At 43.8% G+C, this 19,192-nt stretch overlaps 1 protein-coding gene across 8 annotated transcripts in view; it reads right to left on the reverse strand.

The window, feature by feature from the left end:
- LOC144770438 (uncharacterized) overlaps nucleotides 1–19,192 on the reverse strand; it is a 776,993-nt gene that overhangs the window by 441,588 nt on the left and 316,213 nt on the right. For all 8 annotated transcript variants that reach the window (XM_078654952.1, XM_078654949.1, XM_078654950.1 and 5 more), the window contains one exon: nucleotides 10,132–10,416. In XM_078654952.1, the coding sequence (XP_078511078.1) occupies nucleotides 10,132–10,416 (285 nt within the window). The remainder of the gene's footprint in view (nucleotides 1–10,131; nucleotides 10,417–19,192) is intronic.

Consider the following 19,192-nt stretch of genomic DNA (forward strand, 5'->3'; position numbering starts at 1 on the left):
AGTTCCATGAGCTTGATTTAAAAATTGCTATTGTTTGACAAAGCACAGTAAATGTAAAATTTAAGAGACTTCTATCTTGGATGTAATTGGGTGTTCCATAGGGAGGTATACCAAAGTGCTCTACAATGAAAACATTTACGGCCACATGCATCATTGTTGGTATTTGCGATTCCTATATTGCGAAAATTAAGGAAAACGCAATTTAGAAATCGCAAATACCTATACATTAAAAATTCACGGGTTTTTTTTTGCGATTCTTTATTTTTCCTTATTTGCGATTCCCAATTTTGCGAATCGCAAATAAGGAATCCCTTTACATTGATTCCTATGGGCCTAAAGGCCCATAGGAATCAATTGGAAGGCATTCTCATTTTGTGATTCGCAATTCAGGAATCGCAAAATGAGAATGCAATTTCTAGGGTGCAGGGGGCGGTCCAAAGGACCCCCCCCTGCACCCTTGAAATGTAACATACATTCCATTTTTCACACATACATGCCCAAGGGCATGTGTGAGTGTAAAATGAAAGTTTTAAAAATGCACTTTTGTGCATTTTTGAAACTTTTCTAAAATTACCATGAAGGTTAACTTCATGTTAATTTAACACTTCTAATGTTCGTATTTGCAATGTTTTTAAGATGATGCATTGCATTTAAGAAAATGTGACGTAAAGTCCTTATACACCTCAATACCCCACAGAGCTGGAATTGAAGCGATGGAGGAAGCAATTTTGTCAACTGACCACAAAGAACCCATGCAAATTTTCTTGATGGAACTGCTAATCTTTACGCTGTATCATAGTTATTTTAAGGTCAACAACAAATGGTACCAACAATTGGTCGGAACCTCAATGGGCAATTACGCCGCCCCTGTATATGAAATTTATACATGAAGGCATATGAGGAACAATACATCTTGAAAAACGCAACTTGGACTAACAACTTGAAAATGCTAGTTCGTTATATTGATGATGTATTCATCATATGGAAAACAGTGAAGAATCACTTCAAGAGGCACTAACTGAATTGAATTCTAAAAATGACAGGATAGAACTTACCTGGGAAATTTCTAAGTCTTCAATCACTTTTTTGGATGTTCGAGTGAATTTGCACCAAGGCAAGATAGAAACGGAAATGTATAGAAAGTCTACTGACAGAAACAACACTGTTCATTTCCAAAGTTTCCATCAGGATTCGCTAAAAACTCACCTACCCACATCTCAGATGATGAGAGCAAAAAGAATTACCTCGGAATCCAACAAAATAAAAAGCACATTAGAAACCATGGGCGAAAGATTTCGCAAGAGAGGATATCCAACTAGCCTGATTGAACAATCAATTGAGAAGGTGAAAGGCATCTCGAGATCAGAATTAATGAAGTCACGAGTCAAAGCAAAGCAAGAAAGAATGACTGTAGTATCTAAATACTCAACGATGAGCCACAAATTCAAGAAGATAATACGAACTCATTGGAACATCTTACGAGCCGAAAGTGACTTCGATAAGAGTTTTGAACATCTTCCTATCTTTGCTTTCGCTAGAGGCAAAAATCTCGGCGAATTATTAAAACAAAAGAAACTGAAAGAAGAAACGTATCGAGGTACCAGACCTTGCCTACAATGTGGGCACTGTAACAACATCATCAGAGGAAGTGTAATCACACATCCAATGAAAGGACACAGTATCAAACTCCGTGTAAAGGCGACTTGCGACACGGCCAATGCTATCTACATGCTGAAATGTCCTTGCGGGAAGGTTTATGTAGGGAAAACCACCCGCAAGTTGAAGACACGACTAAATGAACACAAGTCAAACATCAGGACTGGCAATGTTAAGTCATCCGTAGCAGCCCATTTTAAGGAAGAAAAGCACAACGTGTCTCAGTTACAATTTACAGTTTTAGAAGTGATCGAAAAAATTGAAGGACGGTACAATAACAGATTTCTCCTTCAGAGGGAGAACAGTTGGATGTATATGTTGATCTCACATAAGCCTTTCTGGGCTTAATGATCGCGTGGAATTTACCTGTTACTTATAGACATTTTTCACAAATACAAAGAAGCACAAGTGCGCTCAGCCTTACCTACGTTAATGGACGTTGGAGCCATCTGTCGTAAATACAGTTAATTTAATTGAGTTTGTTCAATTATGTTGTTATGTTTTACCACTCTTGTGGAAGCACATCCCTCATTGATAACTCAGTTTATCTCATCTTGTGGTAAATTGTGTGGTTTAGAGTAAAGATCTTCCTATATGCCACCACAATGACAGCTTTATTGTACCCTTCCCTCGAACGCTTACACAGCATCAGAAGGGATAGATTGGCTCCCATTGGCTATAGTCCCGATCACATGATCGGACGTATAACCAATGAGAGCGAAGGGTATGAAAGAGCGTGTGTAACGTTCAGTTAAAGCACTAGCAATTGGACCGGCATCGTGCTAATGCCGGAACCTTTCGTTTTGTTGGAAGAGCGAACAGGATAGAGAAGACGTTTTCCTTACGTCAATTAAGTGAGTAACACAGTTATGTGAAAAGGACAAAAGAGAGATAGAAACGGCACGTTTTGGACAAGCGTTTTTCCATTCTTTGATTTCGTTCGTTTTTCTTGTCAATTTCCCATATAGTGCTGTGTTCAATGCGAGCAGCACATACAGAAAAAAGTGAGTGCCTGACAGGCTTTTTTTGTCACTATAGAGCACCAGAGCATGTTTACACTCGGGTGTCATCACAGATGGTCACAGTTTTGTTTTAATTAGCATTATGAACATGCATGAATGTTTCTTGTCTATATATTAATATTTCACCACTGATATATAGCATTGTTATGCCTTGTTTCAGCTCAAATGGTCCCAGATGAAGGTCACAACGACCGAAATGCATTGGACTGACATAAGAACAGAAATGTATATATAAGATGTTTAAACGATGAATACAAAAGAATGAATTTTGTGTGAAAAAATAAAAAACATGAACAGTTAAAACTCAGTGTGGAGTAAATCATAGAGGAACTCTAGGTGGTCCCCAGTAGGATCTTACAGCAGTGCATCAAGGGACGCTCTCACCTTTTTAGTGGAAAGCACGACTTTGGATTTAAGAAAATGCAAAATTGCGATTTCTTAAATGCAATCGCAATTTAAGAAATCGCAAAAAAAGTGCAATTTCTTAATTGCGAAAAAATAAAAATACTTGATGCATCTCAAAAATTGGATTTGCATTCGCAAACGGCATATTTTTGCGATTCGCACCGTTTGCGATTGCAAAAACCAATGATGCATGTGCCCGTTAAGAACATACTGCGGTTCATGCTGGAAGATGTATTCATGTGGAAAAATAAGAAGAACTTTTCTGAACGGCTATGTGAAATGACTGTTCATAACAGTGATTATTTAAATGTGGACTTGGAATTTATTAACATAATTTCACCTAAATTACAGTTCCATAGAAAAAAGGTTTCGCGAACACGGCCCATTATCGTTGTTAGGCACAGATGTACTACTCTATCTAGGGTCCCTGTTCTGCACATCAAAATAGGACTAACTACTGTTGCTATAATCCACACAAAATGTATGGTAGTACGACCGCAATTCCACTCTAGTCCTGGTCCCATATTTAGATTTGATACATTCTGCCAATTATTCAATAGCCCTCCCACACAGGCATCGTCCCATTTTCAGGTTCTGTCAAGCACTCTAATTTCTGCATAGGCCAGTGATGAGCTAGCAACAAGAGATTTTTTAATTGGTATTTGCTGCCCCACTTCTCAGGTGGTGGTAAATTGTCATAGCTTTGAAGTAATATTTGTCCTTCACAGTTTGCCGATGTGCTGTCTATTCTTGTATCTGTCCTCTGGTGTGGACAATCATATCTGGAGAAGACAAAACTTTAGGTTTTTGGAGGATCATGGGGCTATAGGGATTTGCTGTGTTTTATTTTTGTGACCGGAGTGATCTCATACTAATAGTCAATTAGGAGAGTGCTTGAAAGCAAGCGGCTTATATCTGTTTGACATGTAGCGCAGGTGTATCATATGCCAGCATCAAGCAAGTACAGCTTGCAGTAACTTTATCAAGACCACTGCTACCAGGTTCCTGTTGCTCTTAACAGATGACATCCATTTCCATTCAACAATACTAGATCGCTCAAAATCACACATATTAGGAACAAGCTGGAATATTTCAGCAGCATGCTCGCCGGCCTCCTGAAACATTTCTTCTTCCTCTTTCACAAAGTACTTTTTAGACTGCTTGACAATGTTCCCACTACAGGTAATAGACTACCTTGATATCTTCCAGCAAAATGCTCAGTTGACGTTTCTCACTTGGGTTTACAACACAGACTATTGTACCATATCACATGGGTTCCTTATTCAGTTATAATACCCATTTGTGATGTTGGTGTTTACCCCTTAAAAGAAGCAACTTGAATCGTTGTGTGGGCTGGAGATACTTTTATTAAATATATATGCAATTACTGGAAGAGCGCCGGGCGTCTGAGCTCCGATGCGCTCCGTGCCGCTCTGTCCCGTTCTGTGGCGCGAACAGCCGCTCGCGCATGCGCATATCCATCGCGTTCTATTTCGTACGTGCTACGTCATCCGCACGCTACGAACTAGAACGCTAACACTACATATCTCCCCTTTTTTATACAATAATGAAATACGAAGAAAGTCCGATAATGCTCTCATTCAAAGTCTCTGAGATGGGCAGGTCTAACGACTACCCTTCAAGCACGCGTGCGTCTTACCGGTGTGGAGGGTTCAGGGGCACCAGGCGAGGGACTCGCTACCTCCTCTCTCCCTGGACCTGGTTCATTTCTCTTGGGCGGCATCTCCTTTCCTGCTGTTGCCTCCTCCACACTTGGCCTTTCTGGGTCTTCTCTTTCCACGTGCACTCCTTCCTCTCCTAGATCTTCACCCTCTACTGTCCTTCCTGCTGCATCACTCCTCTGTCTCCGATCTTGCAGTTCACTCTCTTTTTCCGCTGGTCATTGTACAATTTTATTGATCTTCGCCATGCGATCATGGGACCACACTCTGCCGTCACTGAGCAACGCTGCTCTATGCTATACTTCTTCTACTTGCAGGGGTGGGCTGTACTTGCTTTCTCCTTTCTTTCTAAGTACAGCCTGCTTAACTCTCACCCACTCCCCTCTTTCCAGCGCTGTTTCAGTTACATTTCTTCTCCTATTGTAATGTTCGGTGTACACTTTCTGGGCCTTCTCCAGATTGTGCTGGACCACGGCTGGGGACCACTTACTGGTGATGTTTTTTTCTCTCCACACTACATTGTCTTTTGTAAACGGGTGTCTGCCTCTTAAAATTTGGAAGGGGCTGTACCCCGTCGCAGAGGGAGTGATCCTGTACACCCACAGCATTCTCTGGATTTCTGCTTCCCAGTCTTTGCCTTGCATAATGGCAGCTTGTATGGAACTCGGTTGAATCTTTCCACCTGTCCGTTGCTTGCAGGGTGATACACCGAGGTGTGCTTGGATTTGATAGCATTTCTCTCCATGTAATGCTGCCACTTATCCGATGTAAATTGCTGGCCGTTGTCAGTCAAAATGGTTCGAAGGATTCCTTCTCTCAAGAACACTGAGGTGAGGAACTTGATCACTACATCAGAGTCCATTTCCTCTTGCACCCTCACCTCCGGCCACTTGGAGTATTTGTCTACCAACACACATAAGTATTTTGCTGTACCTTGGTTGTCCAATACTGGCCCTAGGATGTCAATTGCGACTTCTTCCCAGGGGTTGCAGGACAGCTCTAATCTTCCCAACGCTGGTCTCAACGGTTTGAGTACTTTGTCGGCACATTGGCACTGGATGCAGTCTCTCACGTGCCTCTGCACCTGGACGTCCATTCCCGGCCACCAGTACATTTGTTTCACTCTCGATTTGGTCTTCACAATACCGAGATGACCTTCGTGCAGTTGGCTCAGGAGGGTGGAGATTAATTTCTCTGGGGGCACTACTTTGTCACCGCGATACAAGAAGGTGCATGTATCACTTATTGATAACTCCTCTCGCACTTCATAAAATTTCTTGAGTGTCTCTCTCAGTCTTTTCTTGTCCGGCCATCCTTTGATGAGGCAGTTCTTGACCTCCTGGATGTCTTCGTCCTCTTTATACGCCAGTGTCCACTCTTGTTTGCTGATGGCTCTTTCTGTGTCCTCCATCACCACCACCATCTCTTCATTCTCTGTTATGTGTATGGGCGCATCCTCCATGGCTGAGGCCCTGCTCAGATAGTCAGCTACCTTGTTGCGCGTACCTGGTATGTACACTACGTCATACGTGTACTCCAGCAGTTTAAGCGTCATTTTGGCTATACGCGGGGTGGCTGTGGCATGCCCACTTGAGGTGAGCACCTTGACTAAAGGCTTGTGGTCAGTCTGTAAACGAAACCTCATGCCCCACAGGAACTGCCTGAACTTTCCCATGGCCCATGTGGAAGCCAGCATTTCCTTCTCAATCACGCTGAACTTTTGTTCCGTGGGGGATAACGCTCTGGAAGCAAAGCTGAGGGTTTCCACAGTGTTGTCTTCACGTTCCTGCTCAAGGACGGCTCCTAAGCCTCTCTCGCTGGCATCGGTGGTCAGGATTGTTTTTCCTGTGGGGTCATATCCATGCAAAGGCACCGTCTGGCTGATGTTTCTCTTCAACTCATCAAACTCTCCCTGTGCTTCATCATCCCAGAGGAACTCTGTTTTGTCGCTTATTATCTGTCTCAATTTGTAGGTTTTTGTGGCAAAATGCTGGACAAACTTACTATAGTACTCGGCCATCCCCAGAAATGATCGCACTTCATCCTTGGAGACCGGAGCCCTGGCATCACGTTCTCACTTTTGAGAGTGATCCCTTGTCCACCTATTTCGTGTCCCAGGTTAGGTGACGGACATCATTCCTAATCTGCATTTCTCCCATTCAGCCGTGAGACCCTTCTCCTGCAGCACACTTAGTACTTTGTTCAGTTTATTGTCATGGTCCGCACGATCTGTTCCCATTATTAAGATGTCGTCTTGGAAATACTGGATGCCTTCAACGTCCTTGAATAAACAGTGCATTAGCTTTTGAAACACCGCTGCAGCCAACGCCAATCCGAAGGGCATCCTGCGGAATTGATAGCATCCATATGGCGTTATGAAGGACGTGAGTTTCCTGCTAAACGGATGCAAGTCAATTTGATGATAGGCGGACGTGAGGTCCACAGTTGAGAACCACTTCACTCCTCTCATTTTGGCCTCAATACGGGGCAGTGGAAATTTCTCGACTATCAGGCACTTGTTCAGCTCGCGGAGGTCCACACACAAGCGTACCTTGCCGTTCGGTTTCCTGGCTACCACTAGGGGGGCCAACCATTCTGAGCTGTCAATGGGTTCGATTATTCCCTGTTCTTCCAGCCTGCGTAGTTCTTGTTGCACTGCTTCTTTTACCGCTATGGGCACATTGCGGACTTTGTGGGATACCGGCCGGGAGTTCTCCTTTAGTATGATTTTGTGCATGAACTTCTCCAGCTTCCCCACCGTCCCTCCGAACACTTTGGGAAAGTTCCTTTCTACTCTCTCCAGGTCCGGCCAATTGTCGCTGTCCGTCAACAGCACTTGCTCTTTGCCTCCTGGGTCTAGTTTGATCCCTAGGTCCCCCTGATCTCTCCATCCCAAAACTGAGGGGCCTTTCTCCGCCACGTACAGTTTGCATGTCGCGGTCCTTCCTCTGAATTCAAATTTCAGGCTCCTGTATCCTACCATGGGGATCAGGTTGTTTGTGTATGAGATTGGTCTAATATCCGGTGGCTCTAATTTGGGACCCAGGTGGGGCATGAATTCTTCCTCCCACACTGACCGTTGAACAATGGTGGATGGGGATCCGGAGTCTATTGTAATCGTGATCTTCACTTCCCCTATTAGCATGTCCGCACATGGTTTATCGGAGCGTTTGACGTCTATGCCCAACACCTGTTTTTCAATGCATAGTACCTGGTCATCCTCGTCTGTTTCCTCGTCCTCTTCATCTGCTGGCTGCGATTGTGCTATGTATTTTACCACCGACTTCTTCTCCTTCCTGCGGCAAACCTTCTCATAATGTCCTATCAGCCCGCAGAACAAGCATTTGGCACGGAATGCTGGGCAGTGCCTGTCCTGGGCTGTGTGGGATGTGCTACCGCACCTGTAGCGCATGGACCTGCTGTCGGCAATTGGCTTCCTCGCTTGGCTTGGCTTTCCCGCCCATTTGTTGGTTCCTCTACCGTCCCTGGGCGCCATTTTGTGTCTCCCGGAGGGCTGAGCGTTGTCCACTTTGTTGACCATGATCCTCTGTGCATTTTCTCTTTTTGCTGCCTCAGCACAACACTTCGAAAGCTCCGCTTTCTTTACCATCGCGCTCACCTCCTTTAGCGTTGCTTCTCCGTGCGCCCACAAATTGTCCTGTACAGTCTTATTGGTGGTGTGCATCACGATTTGGTCTTTGATAAAATCGTCCTGTGAAGCTCCATACTTGCACGTGATCGCCAGTCTACGTAAGGCCGCGACGTAGTCGTCTATGGACTCTCCTTCGCCTTGTTTCCTCTGTTGAAAGTTGAAACGATCAATGGAGACACATACTGCCGGGCGGTAGTGAGTGTCTAGGTCCTCCAAGGCATGCTTAAAGACATCTACGTCTGCCGCTTGTCGAGTTGCGGGTACTATGTTCGTGAACAATCTTATCCCTTCAGGGCCCAAGTTGTGTAGGAGTATCCGTTTTCTCCTCGCACTAGAGAATTCCTCTCCGTTTTCATCTTCCAATGCTTTAGGTAATTCTTGAAATACTCCCTCCAGTCCTCCCATTTCATTTGGTGTTCACCTGGCTTGGGCAGAAACGGAATCGGCGCCGTGAGTGAGGAAGCCTGATTGCTCATCTTGGGTTGTTCTTCTGGTTCGCCCCCTTGGTTCGTGGGGCTGCCTGGCGCACTAGCGTCCCCTCCCTGGTTCCTGGGGCTGCCTGGTGCGTTGGTGTTTCTTTCCTGCCACGTGCCGGTGCGGGGTTCTCTTCCTCCCCCTTCACCCCGTCCACTTTGTTTAGCCAGGGCCTAGCTGTGGTTCTGCCCCTCTCCTACCGTGTTTCTGCGCACGATGTGGCGCAGTTTGGCTCCTGGGCATGTGGTGAACACTGCTCCCTTGCCTCTTCCTTTTCTTATTTGCTTGCCACTGCCGCGCTCTTCCAGTGCTTTTCTGCTGTCTGTGTCCACCTGTATGGGTGGCAGATTGGATCTCTTAGCGCTCACCAGGTTCCTCCTGCACCTCCGCACATCGAAGAAATTTTGCTCTCTTATTTTCAGGGGTTGGTGTGTGGGAGATCCCACTCCTCGTCGCCACTGTGATGTTGGTGTTTACCCCTTAAAAGAAGCAACTTGAATCGTTGTGTGGGCTGGAGATACTTTTATTAATTATATATGCAATTACTGGAAGAGCGCCGAGCGTCTGAGCTTCGAAGCGCTCCGTGCCGCTCTGTCCCGTTCTGTGGCGCGAACAGCCGCTCGCGCATGCGCATATCCATCACGTTCTAGTTCGTACGTGCTACATCATCCGCAGTCTACGAACTAGAACGCTAACACTACACCATTTATTGCCGAATTTGGGTAATCTTCTCCCGTCTGTAGCCAAGCCTCTCTTTGCTCTGTTCCCTTTCCATTCAGCCCTCCTCACATGCACTTCCTTCCCAACTGATGCCATATCACTCCATCATTATTATCTTTCAATAATGTTCTCAAATCACACACAATCAACTTAATGCAGCCTTAACAAAATCCACAAGGTGTAACACTACCAAAAAGTAAGTAAACATCTGCAGGGACGAAGAACTCATGAAAACTTGAATTACCTCCTAAAAGATCCCTCAAAATATGAAAATGTGAACGACCACTTGCTGACGTGTAAAAAGTTTGTTTGAAATTAGCTTCTTCGCCACACGATACATATTGGTTGTCGCAATTCCTGACTATACAAAAATTATTTAACTTCTCGCAATGTTGCATAAAGGTATGTTCAGTTTTGCCCAGCCCACAATATATCTGAGATCAATAAACTGAAGATAATGTTTCAACTGTGTGAATGAAATTCTCTGCCTTATGTAGTTACAAATAGGAGTTCTACTCACCTATCAGTGGGCAGTTTATTTTGCGATATTGGTTGGTTGTTGTTCCCTGACTCCCACTTTCATAAAAACGTTGACTCCAGTTTTCATCAGCACTTTGACACCCATTTTCATCAGTACCATAACTCCCATTTTCATCCAGGTTTGGAGAACCAAATTCAGTCCCTTCATTTGAATTGAGACTTACTGAAGTATTTGGTGGCATGCTATTGTTGGGAGGTGTCGACTTTGGTGATACAGCTGTGCAAAGACTGTGATGAGCCAGTCTCTGACGTTCATTAGTAACATCTGTAGCAAACAATTTATTTAACATTAATTTAATCGAAAAAATTGATGAAGCAGTACTTTATAGTAAAATGAATACAGATAAGATAAAAAATAAAAAAAGTTATTACTGAAGGAAAGGAAAGCTGAACAATTCTCCAGTAAAGGGTTTATTCCCAAAGGCGTTTTGGAGTACATAAAGCATACACCAATAACAGTGTTTTAAATACTCTTACTTGCCTTTTTGAATTAGCACCAGAAGCATCTAAAATTGGAATACTAAAGGAATAGTCATTTACAATTATTATAAGTAGAAAGGCCTGTGCCCTCTTGGCACTTTTACTACTAGAGTGTTGAATGTTTCAAGACCAAATCACAAACGCTTATAAGAGTATGTAAAAGAGTACTGCATAAGTACACACACTTCAAAATGCCTTTGTGTATTTATTCCCTAATTTATATGCCTAACCATGTTCTTATTGCCTCATGGATGTTGATCATTTGCATATGTCTTCGAGAACTCTGTGCCTAAAGTTATTCTGAGAGGCCGTGGGGGGTTCGATGAGTTAAGGAGTTATAATGTGCTGGAGGTGAAGTCTCATACAACCAAAGAGCACCTCTTTTGAAGTTACTCTTTTCTCCTGTGCTACTATGGCAATGAAAGACAACCAGAATTGGAGTGCAGTATTAAATTCCTATGCGTGGACAGCCCTCCATAAGATCGTCCATGAGGTTTTTTCAAATGTGTTATGCATCCTAGATTAATGGCATTGCCCTGATGAGCCACACCCTTACGTGGCACACATTTGACCTGATGCGGCTGAATGATGGCAATAGTGTCCATTTTGGATGCAGGTTTTGACTCACATTGATTAAGTTAGCCACATATTTGACTGCCAATTTATGACTTTTTTCATTACTTATATGATCCATTAGAGATTGTAAGATAATTCCTCTTTGTGTATGGTCACCCCGTGTTGTTTTCAGACTGATTCTGCTAGTTTGTTCACTCTGCGCACTAGGGTTTAGCTAACCAGACCCCAGTGCATGTGCACTGGCTCCTAAAACATGAGGAATTTGCTACACTCCTTTTTGGCATACTTAATTTACCTATAAATCCCTAGTATATGGTGCAAAAGAATAGCAAGGGCATGTAAGCTAAATGTCAGTAGTGAACTGCAGCACCTATTGTACGACCCCTATAGTGACAATGCAAAGCATATCTTCAGACCAGCCCCTGTAGCCTAAGTATGCAGTGTTGAAACTGGCAATTTGACATAGCAAAATAAACCTTTTGTCAGGCCTAATCCTTCCTTTTTGATACTTATAAGACATCCCTAAAGTAGGCCGTACAAGCCCATAGGGCAGGGTGCATGAGGGAAAGCTGGCCCTCCCATAGGAAGACACAAGGTTACATTTTAACACTTTATAAAGCATAACTTCAGGTTGAGGATAGCTAGAAAAATGATTCAAGGGATTATTTTATTAGTAATTTAAAATTTACATTTTTTACAGCCTGCTGGGCAGAAAATCTGCATTTTATTAAGGACACGAAGGCCACGATTATGCAAATTTCCTTTATTGTGCTGCTAACAGCAGCAACAATGAAGAGATCTAGAACTTCAAAAACATTCTAACATAGTATACAATCCATGCACACATAGTCTTTGTGAAGCGAACAAGATAACTTTAACATTGAATCTTCGAAACTCCAGTGAATTCATTCATAAATTCTTTTAAGTAATTAATCTGCAAAGAAAAAACAACATCCACTTTAGTTATATTCCCAGAGTGGGATTATTAGTAGAGGGATAATCTTAGCCTCAGTGTCCTTAATAAAATCCAGATTTTCTGCCCAGCAGGCTGTGAAAAATCTAACTTTGATGGCATGACACAAAGGCTAACATTATGCAAGTTTAAAGTGTGTTCAACACATTATCAATAACATTTGTTACTGGTTTAAAATAACAGCTTTTGAAAATACATTCATTTGACCAGTCCGCAGCCCTAAGGATGTCTTGAAGGCCACCACCTAGAATAAAAGCTTTGGAAGCTGAGGCTCCTCTAAGAGAGTGTGCACCAAAAACGGAAATATCAATTCCAGCTTCTTTCATAACATCCTTTACCCATCTTGCTAAGGTGGGAGAGGAAACCACTCTAGGGGGAGTCCTATGAGATATTAATAGTTGCTCAGCAATTCCTCTTAACCTTAAGGTTCTTCTTTCATACTCCAACAAACACTTCACTACACACAAGCTTTCATTATGTGGAAAAAATGGATAGAAAACAGAAGTTGACATTGTTTTAGTTCATTTTTTGAAGAAGAAACAGACTCCCTCATGTTGGAAAGCCCTACAGGGGATATCTAAGGCTTAAACATCTGACGTTCGTTCGAAGGAGACAAAGGCACAATAAAACAGTGAGTTTATAAGATAGTTTCTTTTATGAGAGTGTAAAATTCTCTCCCCAATTAGTAATTACTTTAAATACACACCTCACATTCCATAAGGCAGAATATTTTGGCAAAGATGGATTTAAAACACGCATACCTCTCATGAATTTTTTGGTTAATAAGTTTTGACCTACCGAGGTACCGTCTACCAAGCAGTGCCCGGCTGCAACGGCAGATCTGTAGACATTAACAGTTCGATATGCCAGACCAGATGCAAAAATTTCAGATAAGAAGTTGATAACTTGAACTAGATCAACTGAAATGGGATTGTTGTTCCATCGAAGGCACTAACAAACCCATTTACTCCAAGCCAATCTATAACCTTACCTTGTGCCATGCACCCAGGATTCTGATATGAGTCTGAAAGCGTTATCCAAAAGTCCTGAGAGCTGCCACTGTCTCCTGAAATCCTCCATGCCATCAGTGACAGAAGGCCCTGAAGTACAAGGGGGTGATAATCTCCCTGAGGATCTGTGATTAGTTCCCTGAAGGTCGGTACAAGGATTGGAAAAGTTATACTCAGTTCCATCAGGATTGGAAACCAAGCCTGTGATCTCCAGAGGGGAGTTATTACTACTACTATTTCCATGTTCCTCCGAACTTGTCGCAGAAGTCGAGGGAGCATGGCAAGAGTAGGGAATGCACAGGGTCTTAAACCGTGCCAATTATGAAGGAACGCATCAACCCCCAAGGCCTGAGGGTCTGGCATCCAGCTGAAAAATTTAGGTAGTTGAGTGTTGACTGTCTGCAAACAGATCTATTCCAACGGGTCCACATATCGACTGAATGTTCAGAAAAACTTCCCTGTCAAGTTTCCATTTGCTTGAATCTTTGAAATTCCTGGAGAACCATCCTGCTACCCCATTGTTCAAACCCGGAATATGTTCGGCAATCACTGAGATGCCCTTGCTGAGGCAATATGCCCAAAATGTCTTGCCTAGATCTGAGAGTCCCTTGGAATGAGGGCCTCCCATCTTGTTCATTTATCTCACTGCAGATACGTTGTCCATGAGAAGCATGAATGAACACTTCATCAAACCCTTGGCAAAGCTCCAAATTGCAAAGGATCCTGCCAGTAGTTCTAGGTAGTTGATATGTAACTCCTTCTTCTGAACTGTCCAGAGTCCCCCTGTCGATGAGTCGCCACATGTGGCACCTGTGGCCACATGTGGCACATGTGGAGAAGTGTGGCTCAATGGTTAGAGCAGGCAGACCTCGATGCAGAGCTCTGGCCAGGGACCAGGGTTCGATTCCCGCCTCAGCGGGTCTCGGGCTCGTTAATTCCCCTGACCGGATATTCTCGCCTCAGTGCCTATTCTGATCATGGGTCCCACGCTGCAACTCTGGGCAATAGCTTGCTTAGTCTCCACAACGGCCCCCACAACGCGAGGGATGCCTGGTCTGCACCATGGGGGTGCCCAGGAGGGGACACTTCACAGGGAAAGCCAGGAAGGGTTCCCTTGCGGTATTCGTACAAGCGCCGGGAAACCCACTGCGGGTAGCTGTGCGCTATACAAGTACAAAAATATTTACATTTACATTTACATTCATCTAAGCTCTGAGTCTATTATTATGTCTGGTTCTTCCCCAAAAATGGCCCTGCCATTCCACGCCTCTGCATTCCTCAACCACTAAAATATCTCAATCCTGGAGTCTGAGTCCATGTGGACTGTCTGAGAACAGGATTGACTCAATTTCAAAGCTTTGGCTTTGAGTCTCTGAAGAGGCCTGTAATACAGGGGTCCCGGATATATGGCTTGGATAGTCGAGGATAATAGGCCCAGAACCCTTGCTAATGTCCTTAGCGGAAAACCCTGTTTCTTTAGAATTTTTCTTAACTCCTTTTGGAGTTTTCTGAGCTTTTCCCTTGGCAGGAACTAGGTGGCCTGGCTTGGAGTTGTGGACGATTTTTTGGTGTTTACAACAAACCCCAGGTGTTCCAAGAGTTTTATTGTGAAGTCTGTGTGTTGTGATGCTACCTCTTTGGATTAAGCCATTATTAAAATATCGTTTAGGTACAGGATTAGTCTTACTCCTTCGCTTCTTAACCAACCTGCTATTGGGCGTAGTACCTTGGTGAAACACAAAGGGGCTGATGAGAGACCGAACGGGAGGCTGCAAAACTGCCATAGTTTGCCCTCCCAAAAGAATTGGAGAGATTTTTGATGTGGGGGCCTGATAGGGATGGTCAGGTTTGCATCTTTCAGATCTAGTCGAGTTAGCAAATCTCCTTTCCTTAGAACATCTCTGAGGAGGTGGATTCCCTCCATTTTGAAATGGTGGTAAACCACCCATTGGATTAGCTCTTTTAAATTTATAACAGATCTCATATTTTTGTCTTTCTTTTCTACTAGGAAGACATTGCTGATGAAGCCTAGTTCTTTTCCCTCTCGAATTGCTCCTTTGGCAAATAGATCTATTACCTCTTGTGTCAACAAGACAAAGTCTTTTTGGGAGAATAGTATTTCTCGGGGAAGTCTGTCCTGTATAGGTAAATCTATGAATTCTATCTTGTAACCTTTGTAACCTTTGACCGTATCTAGTACCCAAGGTTCTTGGCTCATCATGTTCCAGTTCCCACAAAAATGGGCTAGTCTTTCTCTCACCTCTATAGGGATATCAGAAAGGTCTTTTGTTAGTCTTACCTGCTGAAAAGCATCTTTGACTTCTTTCACCTCTGAAGTCCTCTTCCCTAAAATCTTTGTTTTTGGGGTTAGAAGGTTGATTGACCTGCAAAGCCAGATTGGGAGGATCTTCCTCCTCGTCCCATGTAGGGTCTTGTTGAAAAATATCCACGGCCGGGGCTCCGACCCCATGTTTTCCCGGCCCTTCCAAAAACCCTGTTGTTGAAAACTCTTTTAATATCTTTTTGTGATTTTTGAATGGACTTAAACTCCTACATATTTGGCCATCTCCTTGATAAATTTCTCCCCAAAAAGGAGGCTTTGTTAGCTAGTTCAACGAGCTTTGGGTCTATATTTAAAAGGACACTCTTTCTCCTCTTGTTTGAGAGTGCAGTATTTGCATTGCTGAGTAGGCAAATTGCAATTTGGGCCCACTGGCGCAGCTCTCTTGAGTCTATGGGTGTGCTATCCAGGTATGCTTTTTCGGCTAGCTCGAACATTTTAATCAGAGGGCCTTTGATATCCAAGCGTCTTTCTTGGCAAGATTTTAAACCCTTGTCAATGCCTTTTCTTGGATCTCTCCTACTCTTGGCGATGAACGCTACTACCTTATTATCCAGATCGGGTGTTGCGTCTACCTTATCGGGGAGAGAAGGACGAGGGCACTCATATCTCAGGCGGGATCTGACTTATTTGGGAATCTCTTTACTCAGCCAGAAAGAAAGGTATTCACCTATATGCTGAGAGGGGACCCACTTGGGGGAGAGGGGATGTTTGATAAGGAGGGGGTCAAACATATACTCCCCAAAGGGGTCTACGATCCCCATTTTAGACCCCAAGGACCTTGATGCCTCACCTGAAGTGTCCACATTTCTTATTTCACCTTCCTGTTCAGAATCGAAGTCAGAGGAATAGGAGAGGTTCATCTCATCCTCCTGGCCATCTCACTGTCGATGAAGAACTGGGCCACTTTCTTGCCCATCTATTGTGCCCAGGGCACTGTCATTGTCACCACCACAGCGTGAAGTCACAGTGTTAGGGAGTGAGCTTGTAGCTTTTTTAGCAACTTTAGAAGTGTTGTTGCTCGTTGGTCTTTTCCTTTGTCAGGTTCCTCCTCGTGAGGTCTTGAGGATGGCCATCCTTTTTTTGATACTGCTTTCAATTTTTTATTAACCCCTTGGCCGCGGCGGTAAATCCGCTACGGCGCTGGGGGGGAGTGGGTGCCGCGCGGCGCCGCCATGCTCGTGACGGAACCACTCCATCACGAGCTATGGGCGCGCTGTGCTTGTGACGGAGTGGTTCCGTCATGGCCCCGTCCGCTCATTAGAACGGCCGTGCAGGCACGGAATTCCTGCAGCGTGGGCGGGGTGCCGCGCCGTGACGGAACCACTCCGTCACCAGCACAGCGCGTCCGTGGCTCATGACGGTGTGGTTCCGTCATGAGCACGGAAGGGGTTAACTGTGTCATCAAGTGACCCCATTACCCTTACTAGGGCTTTATTAATTAATCCTTCTAAATTATCCTCCATGGAGCTGGTTGAAGGTTCTGAAGACATTACTAAAATAAGTTAGGACACAGTAACTACTTAAGGGTAAGTGAAGTTTCAACTGTCAAAAGATAAGAATGTTAGGCATATAAAAGGGCTGTATTAATTGTTATAGCAACCAAATTGTGTTAAACAAAATGGTTGCCATGCATTACCAAGGTGTTTTCCTTTATTTGAGGTGTATAGGGCTTAATGTGTGAGCCCTTCCTCTATTTCCATGGCCCTTGACCTGTATCTGACCTCTTGACTCTTTCCCTTTTAAAAGAAATTTTTATTGACAACAGACAGTGAAGCAATAGCTGTGTGGCCCAGCTGGAAACCAAGGTAGATGAATGGTTAACAGGCGCAGTTAATGAAAGGGCGTTTGGTAAGTGAACTTGTCTCTCAGCACTGGATCGGCATTTGAAAGACACCAATCCCGTGTTGCAGAAGTCCTCCTTGGCCTGAATGGAGCCGAGGAAGTTGAAAAGGAGGTTCGGAGGGAGGCAAAAGCGTCTCTGTCCTGTTCCTCAATCAAGCGGCGTCATGGGGTGAGACAGGAGTTCTCCGCCTCAGTATCAGTAATGTAGCGAGGGTAAAATATAAATTGCGGGCATACAAAAGAAGCCGCAAATCGTAAAAGCCCTAACCCCTAGTGTAGAAAACCGTGAATAAAATACACTTGAATTGGTATAACAATTTGAATAGTGCTTAAGGGGAAAGGGGTCAAGCCATCCCAATCAGCCACCCAGTCTGTTCGAACAACATACTCAACAGGTAGACCCAATTGGGTAAAAAGTACTTGAGTACATATCTTGTGAGCAGCAGCAACAAAGAAGGAAGAAGACTATGTGCGGATGGACTATATACTATGTTAGAATGTTTTTGAAGTTTTAGATCTCTTCATTGTTGCTGCTGTTAGCTGCGCAGTAAAGGAGATTTGCATAATGTTAGCCTCTGTGTCATGCCATAAAATCCAAATTAATGGTCAAGTCAGATTTTTTATTATTATTTTGAAATTGAAACTTTCAGAAAGTAGTGATTTTCCTTTCTGAGCCAAATGTCTCTTACTGGCCGTGTTCAGGGTCACCTAAATGTTGATGGTTCACTGGTGCTGAGATGTGTATTTCTCCAGACAGTGAACAAAGTTCATGGATGTGGGGAGATGTTTTTCTCCCTGAGCAGAATGGCCTCAGGGGCTCTTACTTCGCCGGGCTATTGGAGAAGGTTGTCCATGGCAGATATGGAGTAGTCGCCACCACTGCCAACCAATGGTCTATCTGTATCTAAATTCGGTGAGCATATCATAATGTTGGTGGTAAGGATACTCCATCACCTTCATAAAGAGTATGCTTAGCGCCAACCTGTAAATCGGGCCATAAGTTGACTGGACAGCATGCAGGGTCTGATTGATGTAGATGGCTTAATCAGCACAAAATTCAGACTCTTCCTGCTCAGAACTTTCACGGTCGTTGTCAACAGTTAACCGAGTCCTAATTCTTTGCAAATCCATCATCAAGGACCTTGTCCTTGGATCCAGCCTGCCGCCTTGACCCCCCGGAGAACTCTAGCTTCTTAGAAAAATCCTTAGTCGGGTGCCTTAAACTTTACCTTTGTCCCCATCCTGCGTGAGTAGCTACCCAAGGCTGGTGGTTTGTGCTTTTTGGTGCTAAAATATATTCCAAACTTTAGAAACTCCTATCTCTGTTTCTCCCTTTTGAATTTTTTTCATTTGGTGTAGTTTTGTTCAATAAAATATTCTTTTTGTATAAATTGGAGTGGAGTTCTTACTTTGTTGAGTATTTGACATTTCAACTGTTTTGGTATTTCTAACTATTTTACACATTTTCCAAAGTTAACCTGGTCTACTCTGTGCCATAGGCAACAGGGGCAACAGGGGCAACAGGGGTTGAGCTCAGATTTAAATGACTTAGGGCCAGATGTAGGTAAATTTTATTTTACCACCTCTTAAATACCGCATCATACCGACTCGGTATTTAAGAAGTGGTAAAATAAAAGTACCGAGACGTAGGTAAATGCAGATGTGCATTTACCGATTCGGAAACAATCGGTATTTACCGATGCGGTAAATACCGACCGGTAAATGCCCATGCATTCCTATGGGCTTTGAAGCCCATAGGAATGATTGGGCATTTACCGGTCGGTATTTACCGCATCGGTAAATACCGATTTACACA

Source organism: Lissotriton helveticus, chromosome 7 (genome assembly GCF_964261635.1).
Source record: "Lissotriton helveticus chromosome 7, aLisHel1.1, whole genome shotgun sequence".
Taxonomy (NCBI): domain Eukaryota; kingdom Metazoa; phylum Chordata; class Amphibia; order Caudata; family Salamandridae; genus Lissotriton; species Lissotriton helveticus.